This window comes from Acipenser ruthenus, chromosome 10, assembly GCF_902713425.1.
Source record: "Acipenser ruthenus chromosome 10, fAciRut3.2 maternal haplotype, whole genome shotgun sequence".
Lineage (NCBI taxonomy): Eukaryota > Metazoa > Chordata > Actinopteri > Acipenseriformes > Acipenseridae > Acipenser > Acipenser ruthenus.
The window spans coordinates 36,186,446-36,207,091 of NC_081198.1; the positions used below are offsets into that span (position 1 = coordinate 36,186,446).

General features: G+C 38.7%; 1 protein-coding gene across 1 annotated transcript in view; it reads left to right on the top strand.

The window, feature by feature from the left end:
- The window catches only part of LOC117407627 (bone morphogenetic protein receptor type-2-like), a 91,165-nt gene that overhangs the window by 35,056 nt on the left and 35,463 nt on the right, over positions 1-20,646 (top strand). The window contains exons 3-4 of the mRNA XM_034924289.2: positions 17,924-18,103; positions 18,732-18,911. Of these exons, the coding sequence (XP_034780180.2) occupies positions 17,924-18,103; positions 18,732-18,911 (360 nt within the window). The remainder of the gene's footprint in view (positions 1-17,923; positions 18,104-18,731; positions 18,912-20,646) is intronic.

Genomic DNA, 20,646 nt, shown 5'->3' on the forward strand with positions numbered 1-20,646 from the left:
TTTGGCAAAATCACAATAGAAAGCCTGGAAATCACAGCTGTTCTTGAGAGCGCCAGCTATATGTCCTGCCTCTATGTTATTTTAAGATCTGCTTTTGTCACACTACAGCTTCATTATTTGGAACGTTAATCCATGTTTTTGTTGGACAGGATAATACTGCCTTAAATTAGAAATACTACAACTTTGCCAATGATAAGTGTCTGGCCTAGATTGTTTCAGTAAGACCTAAACAAATTTACAAACAAAATTTTGGCTGCTCAGTATTACTTTTTTATAGGACTAAATGCTTATAAGTAAATTATACATCCCGTGCTATGATAACAAATAATTCTTATATATTTGGGGGTTATAAGAATATAAAAGAATCACTCGAAGAAATATATATATATATATATATATGGGAGAGTTATGGCATGAAATAGCAGTTTGTAATTGTAAAACAGAGTTTGTAATTGTAAAACGCAGTTTGTAACTGTAAAACTAAGTTTGTAACTGTAAAATGGGGAAAAAAATACAATTACGGTTCTAATTTACACTTACGAAACTCAGTCTACACTTACAAATCTGCTTTCTGCTCGCTCGCCACTTTTGAGAGTGAAATTGCTCTCAAATACGACCGCGCAGAAACGCAGTTTGTAACCGTAAAATGAAAAAAAAATACAACCTCTCAATTTTTTTTCACTTACGGTTCTAATTTACACTTACGGTTCTATTCTGCGCGCGCTCGAGTCCCTTTTCACATCTACAGTTTTTTCTGCGCACGCACAAAACTCTCTACGGTTACAAATCTTTGAGAGTGATTTCATGCTCAAAAAAGAAAAACTGCAAATGCGTAGCTCAGGCAGCCTAGTTGATTGTCGGCACTGTCGATCGGTCACTGTTCATCACAGCCAACATGGCGGAGGAATCAAGGGGATGGGGTAAAAGCCGGAACGAGACGGAACGGTACTTTAATGAATTCATTTGCATTAAAAAACAGCATTAAAAGTTAGACATATGAGGAGAATATTTTAACAATCAGAACTGATTAATAACAAGCTGTCATTAACCAGTTCCGGGCCAGAACCCTCTTTATCACCAAAAAGCTCCTGGAACACTGGGTTCTGAAGGTGCAAAGACGATGAAAATTATACACACACTACAACTAAGTGGGAACAACATAACACTATTGAAAAAAACCACCAAACCGACCTTTAACTGCCCACTCCGGGTAATAAAACTATTTATTTTGTTTTTATGTGCTCTCTCTCTCTCTCTCTCTCTCTATATCTATCTATCTATCTATCTATCTATCTATCTATCTATCTATCTATCTATCTATCTATCTATCTATCTATCTATCTATCTCTCTCTCTGTGTCTGTCTGTCTGTCTGTCTGTCTATCTATCTATCTATCTATCTATATTTGTATTATTATTTTTAGCAGAACCAGTTTTTTTTGGAGCATGAAATCACTCTCAAAAAGATTTGTAACCGTAGAGTTTTGTGCGTGCGCAGAAAAAACTGTAGATGTGAAAAGGGACTCGAGCGCGCGCAGAATAGAACCGTAAGTGTAAATTAGAACCGTAAGTGAAAAAAAAATTGAGAGGTTGTATTTTTTTTTTTTCATTTTACAGTTACAAACTGCGTTTCTGCACGCTCGTATTTTTGAGAGCAATTTCACTCTCAAAAGTGGCGAGCGAGCAGAAAGCAGATTTGTAAGTGTAGACTGAGTTTCGTAAGTGTAAATTACAACCGTAATTGATTTTTTTCCCCATTTTACAATTACAAACTTAGTTTTACAGTTACAAACTGCGTTTTACAATTACAAACTCTGTTTTACAATTACAAACTGCGTTTCTGCGCACACTGATTTTTGATAGCTATTTCACGCCATAGAGAGTTACATACTTAAAGGAGACATAGTGGTTGGAACAGCAATACGAATTATAGTTACCCTGTCATTTCGGCAGTGTAAGGCGCTTTATTAGGCTGCGGGAATGTTGCTAACACCACATACTTTACTGCATTGATGAAAACTTGATTATTCATTTTTTTTAAGTTTATTTCAAGTGCTTTGCTGTTACTTGATCCCTTTTGTAATTTGAATCCCTAAAATGACGTGTCAAAAAATTGTTTTGTTATTGGGTTTGCCCATTTGTTCTCCTTTACACCACTAAGATTTAAAGTTCCCCCGTGTCACCCCCCCCCCCCCCCCCTTTGTCCCACCCATTTTGGGACATCCCCCAATAGGAAAATGTCCTGCTCATCTACAGTGTGTCTTTTTAACTTCTCAGAGAAATGCTTTTGGATCTCATTTCCTTCTCATTTGGATCTGTAATATATCTGAAGATGTTCATATGCTGCAGCTTGTTATCTTTAAATGCTTGATCTCAATAGAGAAATCAACACATGGGCTCCAGACTGTTTATTCTGTAGCTGTGGACATCTTCAACTAAATATATACAGTATCTGCAGTTTTCTGAACCGGTATGTGATGGGATGTACACAATTTCATAAAGCTCGTTTAGTTTCGGATTTTAAGTATTTGTCATGTGTCTTATTTATTTAACTTACATGTACATTAATGTGCTGTCTTTTTTATTTTTAGAACTGATTTTGATATATAGCATAAATTCAGATAAATTATATAACAAATATTTCCTTATAAAAGGGTTCTCCTTTTTGAGTTTTCATTAAAAAAATAAATAAAGAAATAAAATAAATAAAAAAGAATAGCCTAAATCTAATCAGTGAAGAACTCTTTGTACCAATCGATGGTGCCAACTTTGATAGCTTATCTCCGAGTGTGCAGTGAACTGGTGCTTGTAGAGGCAGTGCAGAGCTGTGTATGTGTAAATAATGTTACTAGTGTATGTATAGATCAGAGGTGCCCAAACTTGCATACCCATTTACATTTCTTAAGTCAGAAGGCCAAAAACCCATACCAATTTAAATGGAGTCATTTACAATTTTTTTTTTTTTTTTTTTTACTTCCTCCCTATACCCAGCAATGCAGACAGAGCTGTAGTGGATGAGCCTGGTAGGTTCTCTGTATGTACATATCACACAGTAAAGTTTTACCTATATCTAGAATCTAGTTGTGATGAAACTAGTGAAGGTTTCACACTTTATGGCTTAAAGAGGGACCTGGCCTCTAGTCTTTATTTTACATCTTTATGTAATTTCTGATATAACTTGGTTACAACACTGTTTACTGCAAGAGAGTGTGTGTGTGTGTGTATGTATGTATGTATGTATGTATGTATGTATGTTTGTATGTATGTATGTGTATGTATGTATAGGAACATGAAAAGCTGTTTCCTCGATTTTAGTAGTGTCATGGCCTTTTCTTAATATCAGGGGATAGGCCTACTGGTGTTTACACTGAAACCTCAAGACAGCAGAACTACTTAACTTTGTACCTAATATATTTATATATGTCCGGTTTTTAAACAGTAATTTTTGATCATTTAATGGGGAGAGGTTGCTGGCTAGATGAAAAGTCATCATGAAATATTCAGTTCCATCTTTACTAACCCCCCACTCCCCACTCCCCCAGGAAAATCAATGCAGACTGTATTGTAGATGATTCAGGAAACCCAAGTAATCCTGCCTTGAAATCCCTGGCATTTTCCTGCCTGCTTCCTTTGAGATAAAGTTTCCCTTCCCATCCACTGTTACAAATAGCCTCAATTTTCAATTCTCTCAGTTGTCTGGGGTTTGGAGGATGGGGAAGGGCTCTGATAGAAACCGTGTCTAACAAAGCTTTTAGGATGTACGGTCTCATATAGGTACTGTATGGGTTAATATGACTTCTATTGAAATGTGAAAACCTACTGCCAGAGGAAATACAGTAGAGCCCATTCTTGAAGCATTTGTTTATTTGTTTTTTTGTTTTTTGTTTTTTTTCAAAGGTGTGCTTTGTACAAAAACATTTCCAAATTGTTTCCCCTATGTAACAGGTAAATAGGAGACAAGTAACCTTGAGAAGCCTCTGGCCTTCTAATTTGATAATAATCTGTGTTAATGGCACCCCAGGGACTCGGAGGCCAACGTTCTCTAATAGACGACATTAGCCTGACCTGTGTGTCTCAGGAAATACACAGCAGATTTCTGTATAGAATATTTGTGTTTTTAATGCAGAAATGCTTGAAACACCACTGTTAAACCACTAATATTAAGAGAGCAAACCATTTCTGTACCAATAAATACTGCTACTTTTACAGTAATTTCCAACAAAGCTCATTCTAGCAAACGTTCACAACTGATTTTACCATATAATGTACACCTACAGTACTTCAAAGTGCTTCAAGCCTAATAAACACAGATGGATGATTTTCATTCAGACCCACAGAATTGCATTCATCTCAGTTCACTAGGGGGGGGCTTCCAGTATTTGGTTTTCAGAGAAAATCGCATTGCAGATACAAGGTAAACAGCAGCACCCCTGGGTTTGGCAGTCCTCCAGCGGAACTTCAGATCAATGGAAAGAGCTTGGATCTGCGCTGCAAGATTAAACAAATGAATGTGTTTATGTAAAAACAAAAAAGTGATGTCCTTGGAAGTTAATTTAATTGTTTTAATTGAGTGTAAAAAATCTGATTCAGTCCAAACTACAGTATAAAATTACTGATTCTACAAGTGTGTGTGTTTTCTTTTGGGATATTTTGTATTCATCTTTTAATCCATCCAGCTCTGCATAGACACTTTCATAGAATATCAATTTGTAATGTTAAAATTTTTTAATAGAAACTGTTTCCTGTAAGTACACACAACATGTGGGGCTTATTACTTACAGTAATAGTAAGTGTTGGAAGAAATAAATCTTTTTTTCTTCTTCTCTGGAGCAAAGCATAGTGAATGTGGCTTGTTAAGTCTGAAAGAGGTTATAAACCTGGAGCGTGCTCGCCACCCATCAGGGAGGTAGTGTTTTAATCCTACGGATAGCCATCAGGGCCAGACTGAGCAGGTCAATGTTCCATCTCCAGCTGGAGTGAAGAGAAGAAACCCACTGAGGCTGAAAGTACTACTGGGACCTGATGGAACCCACTGTAGGGGTGCAGGGCTAGATAGACAGGCAGGTGTGATACACCGCAGGAGACACACGCTTCAAGCCATAACAGCAAGACCCTGCCTCCTGTACCGTACACCAAAATATACGCTTATTGTAGCAGGTGCTGGTGGCTTGAATAATGTTCTAAATTGAAAAAAACATGTAGAGATTGAAATTGAAATTGCTAGTTTAAAATACTAACGGCTGTTTTCACCGATCTATATTTGGACTACAGCAACTAAAGTAAGGTAAGGTCGTCCAAGATTAGTGCTTGTCAGAGTCTGTGAAGCCTAATGAACGTGCTAAAAAATGATTGGTATTTTCTCCCAGTTAAATATTGCAAAAACTTCATTTTTGCTTTGATAAGTTTGACCGAAATCACTTTCAATGCTGTTCAGATAATGCTTACTGCTTGGTCAGTGTCTGGGCTTCCTGATTCCTGAAAAACACTAAAACAGTTTATCGGATTATGCATTAATGCAATGTGTCATTTCAGTTCTGTCAGAAACAGCTGGTGCCCCTTGGAGTTATCCAGTCTGTAAGGTGGTTCAGTCCCTTGAAAAAGTTCCCCTCACAAAGCTTCATTACTATGCAGGTGCATAGTTTATCGATGTGACTTTTTAACCATCTTGTACGGACAAACTGAAACCAATCAGTCCCTCCAACAACAGTTCTGCGGTCCTTGAGAACTGGTAAAATCAGAATGATAGCTGAGGCTTTCTGTGGTCCGTGAACTTGGGTTCATGGAAGATAATCTATAAATGAGGTAAAAGATGAGGTCTGTAGGAGGCTCCCGAGTGGCGCATCCAGTAAAGGTGCTCTGTGTGGAGTGCAGGATGTGCCCTATAGTCTGGACGTCGCCAGTTCGAGTCCAGGTTATTCCTTTGCCAACCAAGGACGGGAGCTCCCAGGGGGCGGCACACAATTGTCTGAGCGCCGCCCAGGCTCATCGCACACCAGCGACCCCTGTGGTCTGGCCGGCACCTGCAGGCTTGCCTGTAAGCTACCTAGGGCTGCGTTGTCCTCCGACGCTGTAGCTCTGGGTGGCTGCAGTGTGTAAAAAAGCGGGCGGCTAACGGCACACGCTTTGGAGGACAGCATGTGTTCGTCTTCACCCCTCTTGAGTTAGCGCATTGGTGGTAGCAGTGAACTGAGCCTAAAAAAAACAAAAAAAACAGATAAGGCCTGTAAATACAATATCTGTTAACTAGCAGTGTCTCTGTAGTTCCAGTTAAGGCACAGCAGCAGTCCTCAAATAGAACAGCACTTCCAGTTCTTGGCAGCACTTTAACAACACAAACTGTTGTAACATAACCAGAGAAGGATCGACAGACACTTCTGCGTGAGGGCTTTTGTTTTGCGAACACACGAGTGTGGTGCTAAATAATGTAAAAAGAAATTATATATATATATATACACACACACACACACACAGTGCTCCCTCGCTATAAGGCTCTCGGTTATAACACGCCTCGGATATAACTCTCCTACAGCATGTCCCCCAATTCCCTATTTTAGTGATTCATGCAATATGTCTACAGTAAATACAGTACCGGTTTTGTTCAAGCTGTAAACAACTTCTCAGTCTAACTTCTGTTTCTGTCTCTCCGTTTTGATACAGTATCTAACACAGACATCTTTTTCAGCATTCATTTTATAACTAAATAAATATTAGGTCTATTCCATGGTTATCTTTCCTAATGTATTTACTCTTTTACTGCGAGACGAGCTGCAGCTTTCTCCGGGAGAAGAGACGCTTCAGCTTCGCTTCAGCCCCGCTCCAGCCCCGCTCTGGCAGCCGAACCTGGGGCGAGCCCATTCCCCTCGCCCAACCCTCTCTCTTCTCGAACTTGGTTTGCTTGTCTGTCGCTTCGAACTGAACTCCCGACCGCCGTTTAGGTAGACTATTTATAGTTTAAAAACTGCTAATTACAATGATTGACGAGTGGGAATGTTACCTTTTTTTTTTCTTTGTAAAAAATATAGCATTGATTACATGGTGCTTTATGCATGGTTAATTCATGGAAAGTTACATTTTTGCTTCACTATACGTGCATTATAGGGAGGGAGTTATTTTATTTTGTATTTTGGTTGGATGTGTGTTGTGTCCCGCGGCGCTACAGCACGAGAAAATCCAGGAAGAAATAACCTGCGCATCAGCAAAATGACTGTAGCTCGCCATCTGCATGAGAAAGGTTTGACAGCTGAGAGATGAAATCGGCATCTTCTGTGGACCAGAGAACATCTGAGGTGGCGGCAGAGAGAGTGGTGGAATGTTTTATTCACTGATGAATGCTGTTTTGCCCTTCACAGACCTGAAGGAAGTCAGTGTGTGTGGAGACGTCATGGTGAGCATTATGCTGACTGTTGCGTTGTTCAAACCAACCGGTGGGGTGGTGGAAGTGTGATGATGTGGGGAGGAATCTCCATTAACACAAGAAGGCCTTGGTGCAGATTGAGGGCAACCTTACTGCTCAGTGATACATTGACTAAGTCCTTGAGGCAACAGTTTTTCCGTTCCTGCAAGCCAATCCAGAAGTGTCGATTTTCCAGCAGGACATGCAAGACCACACAGGCTTTCTGGTGGGGATGGGGGGAGGAGCTTATCACCTCAAGGCTTCGGGGACCTACACCGTTAATTTTGAGTAATTGTTTAAATTGCCTGTACCTGCTTTTGTGTGACATAAAAGCCTCTCAGATAGTTCATCGCGGGACTGCTGAGTAGAAGGAAACAGAAGACTGTGTTTCCGAGCAGTCACAATTATAAGTACTGTGTGTACGGTTCTGTGTGTTTTAATGTGTAAAACTGCGTATTTATTTCTGCTAGTAAATAGCTTAGCTGTCCGGTTTGGTAGTTAGGGTGATCCTGACTTTAGTTAGGGCTCTGAAGGAGCTAGGTGTTTATTTTTTTTGTTTTATTTTTTGTAAAAAGGAAAGTATGTCAAAGCACTTAACTTTCAAGGCTGTGTCAGTGTATTAGTTTGTAAAAAGGTGCTGAAACAAGTAGTGAAGTAACACAATTGCGTCACATTACCAGTAGACATTAGTCCACAGCACCACACAGTTTCACTCCAAAGCAGGGAACGTTGAGGTCATGATTGAGGTGTAGAACTGCAGGAAAATGAAGCAGAGAAATCAGTATAGATTTTTATATCAGATTTATCTTTTTCACCCCCAATAACACAGACGATCAGTTCTGCCACTGCACTGTATCTGCATGCCAGTTGATTCCATTTCTCATTGCATTTCTTCTGGGTTTGGTTACTATATGCCTCTAACCCAGTGAAAGCCTAGCATATTGTCTGAGTCAGTTCACAGGCAGTAATGATTAAATTGACACTGGAGCACTGTAAAGGTTAAAAATCATTAATTTTGTCAGACTTGTCTGTCGTAAGCAAAGTATCTTTTCCAACTAGGGATGGAATAATTACTGACAAGAATTGCTTCACATAGCCTTCAGAAATTCCAACCCATCTCTCATTATCGGGATGAAGAATTAAGCTCTGGAGCTACAAAAAATCATAACTGCTTCATTTGGAGGGCTCTAGAACAGATTATTTTAAAAATAAAACACTTGGGGAATCTTGGAAAGATATCTGCAAATAAGTATTTGTTTGTTTTTCATTTTATGAAAATACTGAGATTTCTGTAAACCTATAAACAGGGATGCAACTAAGACTCCCATTGATAGCAGTTTGATCCATTCCCGATTTAACTATGAGTTTAATAAGACACTGCTAAGCTTGTTGCCTGTATACTGTAGCTAATCAAGCTCATAGTACAACCTGTAATGGGTGAAACTGTTATGCAATAGGAGTCTTATTTCCAGTTCTCAATAAATCAGTATTTGATATTCTGCTGATCACTGAAACCTGGTTAGTTTCAATACCCCCAGCCCACCGTCGCTCTTTTCTTAAGCATATCTTCTTGCAATCGATGACATTTGAACAGTGTGGGCCATCATTAGGAAAGACCCGGAAATCAATTTTATCTTCAAAGCTGTGTAAAGTGCTCATTACACCAATTTCTCAATCTATAATGGAACACGCTCCACTTTACTGCACAACCTTTAGAAAGCTGTCCAGCTGCTTTTGTATCGTAACCTTCATCATCCCAGTTGGCAGGACGACGCAGAAGTACAGTACATGGGTAGCGGTTTGCACTACTAACAAAAATGTTTTTGTTTTGTTTTGTATCCCAGCTCTTCCAGTAGTGCTGTGCTGACAAACAGTGACATACTGCTTTTTCCACCCTTTTAAATAAGAAATGCTATTGCGGTTGTTTTGTCTGCTCTCATTTATCTGATTGAGATCCAATACAGATATGTGTCTCTATGTGGCAGAGAGGAATTTCAACCCCTACTACGCTTACAAAAGATACTTCTTGGTACTGCTAAGTTACCACTGTGATTACTACTACAGTACTATTTGGTCTGTACCAGATTGTAGCAGCAAGTTGATTTGGAATGTTACAAAGTGCTACATTTACTACTTGAACCTGTCTACACCAGTGACTTTTCAGTATTGTCCACGTTGTTTATGTATTGAGGTTGTCTGCCACCAGTAAAAATACCATATGTATACAGACACAAAATCATTGTGTCTGTAGTACTTGGGCGGTACAAACATAGTAACTTTGTAATAATTCAATAGTACTCTTTGGAAAGTGTTCATTTTTAACCTGCAGTATCAGAGCTGCAACAGTTCTTCTGATGTAAAGACTACCACTACTGTATATGATACGGTCCTCGCACCCTTTATGAGGAGGTCGTGGGAGATCATACGCAGGACCAGAAATGGAGATTATAGCTGTGGACATGAGCTAGGCCTTTGGCACAGGAGGAATCATCTGCCTGTCCAGACCACTTGGCTTAAATACAGGGCTGAGGGCCCATCTGCTCTATATTAAAAGTACAGGTCCCGTGATACTGTTGAGAGAAAGAGCCAGGAGACTGAACCTTCAGCGACCCTGTTTTACAACCTTAGCTCGATGTTGTCTTGAAAATTGAAAGGGACTGACAGAAATTGGTCCGATTTGGTGAGCTTGTCATTTAAATGATCTGGGGATGGGGGTTTGCTACCATGGACAAGAATGACATTTGGTTTAGTAATTTATCATCCCCCGCTGGGAAGGCATATCCCGGACAACAGGAATATAGTGGGGTAGATGGTTGTCATTGCCTACATGAAGAAGGAGAGGTCCACTTGTCCAGTTGTGATTTAAGGACATTGTTTAGCACATGTTAGTGTCATAATGTGGGGAATACAGTCTCTGAATGAGTGTCGGCATGTTACAAAGGTTATAGTTCTACCTGCAGGTGCGATGTGCGTACTGTGCATTTGTTTTTGTGTTTACGGGCGTGGCAGGGGATGCATATCTTTTTAAAGAAAATGCTTGACTCATGTGACCCTTAGTAATATATGTTTTTTAAAAAATACAGATTTTAGCAACATTTATGTTTCACATTTAACACCAAAATACAATATAAACCAAAAAAAAAAACCTAGCAATGTTGGTAATATGCTGTAAAATACAAAAAAATTTAATTCCCAAGCTGATTAATATGAAGGACTGAATGCTGTTATCTTTGTTGAAAATACTGACAATCTTTGGCTCAGGAGCTCGGCAGACCTTGAGGATGTGGCTAGTGTATGCTAAGGTCACGAATTCGAGATTGTTTCTAATACGGACCAATTTTGTTTAACCTTTTACAAACTGAACGTGGGCTTGGTATTTACATTATGCTATGTACTGTACAATTCTTTGCAGCAGCTAGTCGACTGTGTTTAAAACCACAGAGTTTGCTGTTTACGGTTCATCACGACAACCAGAAACAGGCATATAGCTATACATCTGCAATGAAGGTTTTTTCCTTTCATACCGTTTTAAGTCAGAAAACTTCATTCCACAATAGTTTTTTTCATGCTCGTATACTCACATGTCTCATAGAGCAGCATTTCTAGGTTTAGGAATTTAGATTGCTATAATACACTTCACATGTAAACCGATTATAATTGTTGGAGTCACAGATCATACTTCCAATTGGCAGCTGGTACTAACACACTTCTGTCATTAAGGCTTATTGTTGAAATGTTATAGCTTGCATTCAGTGGAAAACAAAAACGATAGAGAACTGTTTAAGATCATGTTCAATGTATTTAAAAAATTTATATACATATAGCAAAATAAAAACAAAATCCATTCCCCTATAACCAATAGGAGCAGATCATTTTGTGCCTCAGTGTGCATTCCTGTTTTGTTTTTTTTCTCTACTGGTGACAAGAAGTAAGAAGATGAACTGTTTTAATCTGTGACCATGGAGGAAATTATTCCAGCAATAGCCTGCTGCCCCACTAATTAACTGCCCATGTGGAAGCAGAGACTGCAGCCCTTCAGTTCAGTGGTGTAATTGAATGGGTTAAGGGTTAGCTCCATCTTACCTGAGTGACTTATTGGTCCCATGTGTTCCAGGTCACCCGCTCTGATCTCAGGATGCTGGGAATCTCGCCATTCCAACATTTAAAAAAAGACCACAGCTGGTACAGTGGAACGAATTGCCAGTCTCTGTAAGGGTGGCACCAACTATGGCAGCTTGGCTCATGTTGTAAATGCTGATGGATTTTTTAGTCATGCATTGAAGAGAAATGTCTAAACTATCAGCTTGCTTCACTGCTAACTCCCAGAGATACGCATCTCAAATATAATATCACTTTAAAAACAGACCCTTGCAAAACTAACATGTGTAAAATGGCTTTTTACTCTAGACTCCCATGTTTGTGTTGTAATGTAATGTGATGTTTTAACATTAGAGAATAAAACCTCTCATAAAGGCCATGTCTTGTACATTGTTTTGATTGTGTAGCTGTTTCCTAGGACACTGCTGTAAAGAAGATTCATCGCTATACTGTAGGTTTTATCCTGGAGAATCAAAAATAACAATGAATAATAACTACACATTACAAAAGTGGTGAGGGAAATAAACTGAGGTCTCACTTAAAAGAAAGTCTTTGTTGTTTTCAAGCTATTGCCAATCTCACCATGGACTCATTTTCAGTAGCTTTGCAAAAAGATTGAACTAATTAGTTTAATTGTCTTCTGTGGAAACAATGCAATGACTCTAGAGGGGCTTTCCCAAGACAGGACTTGTTACCTGTCTACTTTGTTGAGTAGAGGTAGCAGTGCTAGACTGTGCACTAGCAGTCTGCTGAGTGGAGGCATTTCTGCATGACCACTTCATGTCTGCCATGTTGAAAGAGGTCAATATTATTATTATTATTATTATTATTATTATTGTGAAATTGCTGCTTCTTCTCTCAAAGCTTAAGCAATGCAGCACAACAGCGTCTTCAATGTGACTGCCATTTCGGAGACACATTGAATTAATGTAGCTGGATTTAGGGTTTATCTCCTGCAAGACTAGAAGAAGTGATTTAAATAATACAGAAATGAATGAGTAAATATTAATGATCAATCTGGAATGCCATAGAGCAAGTGTGGAACTTGCAAAGTGTGTGTGGATTTGAATGGCTTAGCTACAGGTATCCCTGCACCATTGAGAGACGTTTTCAATTTGGAGGTTCATTTAGTTCACTGAGGCAATTCAACAATAACATCATCGGGATACTACTGTATGATTTCATCTTATTTGAATGTTTTTAAAGTTATGTCCCGTTTGTTTTACATGCCTTGAATGAAATAACTGAACACATTCACAATAAGGATCTGCAGGTAATACAAAATGAACACCCTGGAAAAATCTTGCCAGCTCCCCATATCTGCAGCTTTAGTCCCCAACATTTGAATTTCTTTCACTTCAGAGGTAATACTAAAAAAAAAAAAAAAAAACTGAATATAATTGAGATGAAAGGTAACGGAGGTTTCAAATGTCCATATTAACAATCCTGGCATTCAGGCACCAGTGAGTGGATGTCTCTTCATATGCTGTAGCGTTGATAAATTCTCTGAGTTCTCTTTGGGCATCAAGACTGCATGTGGGGTCCTCTCCTTTGTATAAAGACAATACATGTGTTTGTGTAATTTACAAATAAAAAATATGGAAAGGATTTGTTTTAGGATATTAAGAATATTAAAGGTATTATTACTTTGGGTTGGGTGAGAATGAGCTATGAATAAATATTGCAATCTTAGTGTGAAATTATTTCCATCTGACACAGACTGATGCAAGCCATATTAAACAATGCAACAATACCGTTTTTTTTTCATTTCTTCATTTCTACCTCTGTTGCTTTTATTTATCACAGTGGAAGCAAAGACTATAATTTAGTGGTGACAGAATATTACTCACAGAAACTGACAGAAAATGTCTGTGTGGCAATAAATTATTAGTGCAGAGAACTCCTACTGGAGTCTGACAGACAGTGAATAAAAAATGTACAACCATGTCACAGAATCATACAACTATAAAATGAAACCTGGGGAGACGTGCTGGAGTCAGCATCATCTTTTAAATCAGTTTACCCTTCACTCAGTTTTAAAATCTAGCAAATGGAATCCACAGAGCTATCACAAACATAGAGAAGAGTACAATGTAACTGAAGTTGGACATCTATGGGAAAACGTTAATCTCTTGATTCATTCAATTTACAATCCATTTCAATACTAGAGTTGTGCTCTGAAGTGCTTTGTGGTGTGAGAAATAGGATCATTTTTAATGTGGAGACTTTATTCTCTGCGATTGTGCAACATGATATTACCCATACAGGGAATGTGATTAAAAACTGTATCAAACTGCATACTATACCATCTGGGGATCCAGTTGAAAAGCTGGAGCCAGAGAACAGCTTCCCAGCGCACACACCTCTGCCGTTCAGTATTAAGTCCAGTGCTTTTCATGAACAAAATGCAATTTATTTCCTGTGAACATCGCCCCAGTGTACTAGGCTTTGATTGAAGCATTTTTTTTTTAAACTTTTCCCATTTTAAAAAGCTGTTTTAAAAAATAAAAAAGCACACTGTTAAAAGCGACGAGACGAGAACATAAGAAAGTAGAGAGCAGTCATAATGTTTATAGTGCTAGTAAGAGGTAAGAAAATTAATTTCAAAGCCTTGATTAGCGCTCCTCCTTGTCATAGCCCCCTGCCAAGTTTGACCAAAATCGAATTTATGGCACCTACAGACAGCATTGATAATTAACAGATCCAGATGAAGTGTAATCTACCACACAGCAGTGTGCAGCAAAATCCACTTTTGGTTGTCTAAGCAGTTTTCAGTTGTGTGCAGGTACAATGCTGTTATCTTTTCATGGCAGAGGCTTCCAGTGCAGCCCTGAAGCTTGAAGGTTCGTGGTACAATCTGCCATTCAGATTTTGGCATACACTTCACAGCAAGTGTCAGAAATTCTTATTGTTATTGTAAAGATTTTCTTTTTATGTATTTATTATTATTATTATGATTATTATTATTATTAATATTGTTATTATTATTATTATTATTGTTATTATTATTGTTGTTATTTTTCCTTCCAAAATTTTAAACTGCACCTGTTCGCATGTGGTGTAACCAATCAACATGAAACTTGGCAGGTATCATCCCGTTACAGTTCAGATGCAAAACAGATTGCGCTCCTGCGTCAACCAAGATGGTGACCTGACGCATTTTTTGGAAAAACCTTTCAAAATCATCTTCTTGGGAACCGGTGAACTGATTGATCTGACACTTATCATATCATGTGTCATCAGCAACCAAATCCGCTTCAAGTTTGCAAAGCAGAAGTTGCTGCGGTAAATTTTACTATCAAAATGGCTGCCACCAAATTCGCCAAAACGCTCCCCAAACATCAAACTGCTTCTGTTTGCAAACCGTTTAACCAACTAACTCCTAACTTGGAATGCGTAATCCTGGGGACAATGGAATTCAAATATGGTAAAATGGTGTCCTTTCGCAAAAACAAGATGGCGGCCAGACCTACGTTTCGTTCTTAAATTTAAAACCACTTCAGTTGAACACGGTTTAGTTGATTAACTCCAAAGTTGACAAGCATCATCCCTGGGTCAATACAATTCACTTTTTCAAAAATGGTGTTTGTGCATAAACCAATATGGCCACCTGACGCATTTCTTTAAAAACTGTTCAAAATCTTCGGTCAAATGTCAAACTAGCTTATAACTCCTTACAAACTACAGATAGGTTAATGGTTACTATGGAACACATATAGGAAACCATATGTGCTCTGTCCAAAAATCACCTTGCCTGTGACCTTTGACCTCTCTAAGGTAAAATGTAAGCTTATAACTCCTTACAGTGTACATGGGGTTATGGTTACTATACAACAGATTTAGGAACTCATATATGCACTATTCAAAAATGACCTTGATCATGACCTTTGATCTCTCCTTAAGATTAAATGTAAAATTAGCTTATAACTCCTTACAGCAGGGGTGTCAAACTCAGTTCCTGGAGGGCCGCAGTGTCTTCTGGCTTTCGTTTCACCCGCGCTCTCAATTACTTAATTGGTCTAATTATTTGATTAACTGGACACATTTAACACTTCTCTTCAGGTCTCAAAATGTTTCATAGGTAGTGTACCTTGAATCAAGTGCATTTTTAAACCCATCAACTGTAAAAGACCTTGAAAAATATTTATTATGTCAAATTCAACAAATAATTAGATCAGTTATGTTAATTGAGAGCATAAGTTGGTGTTTAAAGTTATAAAGCATTATGAGATAACAAACTAATGCAGTATTTTGATTTGAATTGAACCTGCTTCATAAAACTGATCTGTTGCTGACACTTGTGCTGCAATGCTACAGCTTGCCAAAATGTCCAACTGGTACTGAGCTTGGAAGACGTAAAACTACCTGGCAGTTCTAGTTCACATTGGATTCATAAAGCATTTTCTCCTTAGTAAATATCTTCTTGAGGTCCCTGTGCATCTACCCAGGGGCAAGCTTTATCAGAGCTTCAAAGGAAAAATAATGTAATTAGCGAGCAACTCTTTTTAAATAAGAATTTTAAATTCATTTAATTGCTGAATTATTATATAGCCCTAATATACAGTATCTTGAAAATTACAAACAAAGAGAAAGAAAGGCAGTATTATTTTCTATTTCCAGCACCATACTTCTATAATGTAGATATACATAAGTTAAAGTACCAGGAGTATAGGGTCCTCATGTAAGACTAGTATATTGTAATGCAAATATAGGGAAATGTCATTGTCTACCATTTTGTAGCATGCCTTCGATTTCACCAGGAAGTGCTAATGTTTTAAACCTGCTTTGTTCTTGCTGTGTTTCTGTACTGCAAGGCTGTTAACTGCAGTGTTGCTATGGTACAGGTATTCTATAAAAGAAGTGTAACCCTTTCTGTGGGCTTGGCAGGTCAGGTGCAGTGCACACTAACAAAGGTATTAAAGCGCCTCTGACTGAAATGCATTGATTGTTCATGTTTTTGTACAGCATGGGAAAATGTAACCTTGTAAAAGCTGACTCGTGTGCAGTAGCTTTCTTCCCTTACATAAATCAAGTTGCTATTTGTAACCTTATTGTGAGCTCAAGCGTAGGATTGCCTACATATAAAAAACAAAAAAAGTAAAATATGGTGCTGGAATCCAGGCTCATTAACTGTCACTGTAGAGCAGGGGAGGGCAACCATGGTCCTGGGGGGCCAGTACCCCCCCTGGTTTTTGTTCCAGCTGTACCCTAAATTAATTAATTGGACTAATTAAGCACTGGCCCTCCAGGACCAGGGTTGCCCTCCCCTGCTGTAGGTTTAACAGCACCCCCATATCCACAATGTCATACTTATTTTTTCAGAGGGGAGCTATTTGCAGGCTACCGTAAAAATATCCAAAACAACTTAGATATATTGTGGTAGAGTAGGTGTTCCCAACCTTAATTTAGAGGCCTTAGGACCCTGCGGTTGGGAGACATCTTCCCCATCTTACTGAGGGTGGCTGTAAGAGGCAGCCATCCTGGGAAGGTAATTGTTGAATTAGCTAAGGGGTTAATTATTAGCTAATTGAAACACCCATGCACACTTAGCCCCTGCATAAAGGGAACGGAAACCCTGTAGACAGGGGAGAGTGAGATTAAGGCCTAGAAGGAAAAGGAAAGAGAAACACAGTGAGAAGCCAACCATTCTGTGTGAGGGTTTGGGTTTATTAGTCCTTTGTGGACTACAAACTACACTTGTGTGGTATACTTTGGCTGAGTTTGGGGTAAACAGGCTTAGCCTGTCCCCATTTTAGTTAACAAAAGAACCAGTTTATTAGTCAGTACTCAATGGGAGTTAGGTTTTTGATTGGTTATTTGTTTGTTTTGTGTAAATAATAAAAGTGCGCAAAAGCTCTAAAAATATAGTTTATTGGCACACTCACACAAAAATGGCTATAAAGCCCTGAGCCATTCCTGACACAAAGGGGCTTTACCACAGTGTGTGTGTGTGTGTGTGTGTGTGTGTGTGTATATATATATATATATATATATATATATATATATATATATATATATATATATAATATAATGTGTGTGTGTGTGTGTGTGTACATGCACACATACAATAGAAGACTCAGAGCTAGTTCATTCAAGCTGCACTGTCAAGTGAAACCTTAGTAAATATATGAACATATAATAATAGACCTTGGCAGGCATCAGTATTTTCCATCATCGAGGATACAGCCAACATATATTTGTATCTATTAACCCTTATGGGGTTAAAGCAACAAAGATCCTCCATTTGAATTCCAGCATGCAGCTTTTGTACGAAAGACTTATAGGCCAGCATTCACTAGGAGACAGAACACTGATGAATGTTTTACCTGCTTTTCACCTCCCACGATACCTTATCTCTACATTAACTAAATCATTGGATAATTTGTTGTAGTTTCTTATCCTAATGACTCGTTTCCTCCTTCCCCTCCCGCAGCGGCCCAGAGCGAGGAGAGAGAGTGTGCTTTCAATGACCAGCACCACCAGTTTGAAGAGCAACGTGTCGGTGAGAATGGCGTCTCCAAGGAGAACGGCACTATCCACTGTATGAAAGGGAGCAATTGCTATGGCCTGTGGGAGAAGACCAGGGATGGAGAGATTCGCCTTGTAAAGCAGGGTGAGAAAAACAGAAACAGGACTTTATTTATTCACTGTTTGTTTATATTTATTATTATTATTATTTATTAGCAGACACCCTTATCCAGGGCGACTTACAAAGATATCACATTATTTTTACATACAATTACCCATTTATACAGTTGGGTTTTTACTGGAGCAATCTAGGTAAAGTACCTTGTTCAAGGGTACAGCAGCAGTGTCCCACACTGCTGCCCCTACTACTAATGTGCTAGAAAATAACCAGATAAGTTTAGTTGCTGTGTCCCACAAAAAATATAATGGGTGAAGGCAGACAAGATACTGCTGAATGAAAGGATTTTATTTCAATCCTTAGGGACTGCAGCGTTTAAGACCTGTTAGCTACTAAATGGCTGACCTCCTATATGAACAAGTTGATAAAATGGAATGCACTTTTACATGTCGCTACAGGTTTTTGGAGTTCAAGACTATGAATTCAGTGAAACATACAGATACGCGCCTATTCCAGGCCAACATTACGCTTGCCTGTTTTTTTATTTCCAGATTCAATCTGCATTAAACCACTGCCTCTTGGGGCCGTTGACGTACTGTAGTTGTGTTTGCAGATTTTTAGTAAGACCACCGTTTTATCTGTCTCTCTTTTTCAGGGTGCTGGGCTCACCTCAGTGACCAGCAAGACTGTCATGACAAGGAGTGTGTGGTGACAACCACCCCTTCCCAGATCCAGAATGGCACTTATCGCTTCTGCTGCTGCAGCACTGACATGTGCAACGTCAACTTCACGGAGAACTTCCCGCCTCCCAGCCCCACTACCGCACAGCCCTACAGTAAGTGAAGCCTGCAGGGGAGAGGGGTGCTGGGGGGGAAACCCCTAATTATGAGTCCTGTGGTGGACAGGTTTAAACTTGTGCTGAATCAGGGATGGAAATAAGACTCCCATTGCAAAGGAGTTTGAACCATTCCTGGTTTTACTATGAGTTTAATCAGGCACACATGAGCTTGTTACCTATACACTGTGGCTAATCAAGCTCGTAGTAAAACCTGCAATGGGTGAAACTATGTAGTAGGAGTCTTATTTCTATCCCTGCGAATAACGTTTAATAATATTTAAAAAAAACAAACTGACAAAAAGAAAGAAAGTATGCAACATGAACTGATACTTGAATTAACAGGGACAGTAAAATATCAGTTAAACAGTATTTCTATTGGTTGGACATTGTCATCTGAGCTGGGTTGCCTGGGGTTTAGTGTAAGAGTTTCTGAACTGGGAGGTCATGGGTTGGGTCCCCAGCTGGGGTTGACACAGCCCAGGTGTAATTTTGAGGTTTGTGGGGACGGTTGGGTTTAACAGCACAGCCATGGGGAGGGACCATTCGTTGGCTGTCCTGTTCTATCTCTCTTGCTGGAGAGGGGGTGAGGGGTCATACTAGTGCTGAATCACTCTGATACTGTACTGTACTCATTCATTGATTAACTGATTAGTCAGTGTTAGTACACTGCTGGATGTCCTTGAGAATCACTTAGTGCTGGCTTTAGCAGTTCCAGGGCCCTTTGCAGGATATAATTGCCCTAGGCCCAAGGGAGGTATTTTTGGTTATTTTTTGCCCTGTGTATCTGTAGTAGTGTGCTGTAAATAACATACTGTATCTCACAAAGCAAGCTCTAGAAATGTAGTATGCTACAGTACTTCAGATAGCATTTGCTTATACATTTTAAAATATTTTTCAAACATAGAAATATTTCCAGGTATTGTGTGTGCAACACAGATAATTGTCTTGCACAGGAAAAAAAAAAATAGGTTTTTCATTGTTCACTATACCAATACCAAAAGTTTACGTTTCTAATGTACAGCACACTAAACACAGTTTGCAGCCCCAAGGAGCCAGATAATGGTAAAATACGTGCTAATATGTTTTTAAATATATCAGCTGTTAATTTGCTCTTAACCGCTTCACATTTATTAATTTTTTGAAATATATCAACATATAGGCTACTTTTCTTCTATAATAGGCAATGTGCAGTATACTGTACTGTAAAACACAAAAATGCACTATATATATATATTCCACAGCACAGGGGTTGAATGCTTATGCAAACAAGATATTTCAGTTTTTTATTTTTCTTAAAAATATTTCCCAACATAAAACCAATGTCACTTTACAATAATTGATTTTGAGTTTCATTGTTTTAAAATAAAATATCAAACAGAACGAAATTTCAATGTACCATTTGTAATTCAGTAATATGAGAGAATTGGTCAGGGGTCTGAATACTTTTGCAAGGCACTGTGTATATATATATATATATATATATATATATATATATAGAATGAGAATAGGAGAGGGTTGTTGTTGAACAAATGACAAGCTTGTTGTTATTTTAAAACTTGTGGGGACCTAATCAGCTTTCCATTCAGCCACTACCCAAAACCAGCAACTTCAATCTGGCGTGGTAAAGTAAATCCAGGATGTGCATTTGCACTGCAGTGCCTAAAAAGATTGACACTCAGCCTGTCCGCAGAGGGTCCTCCCTGCTAATCTGTTGTGTGTCTGTCGGGACAAT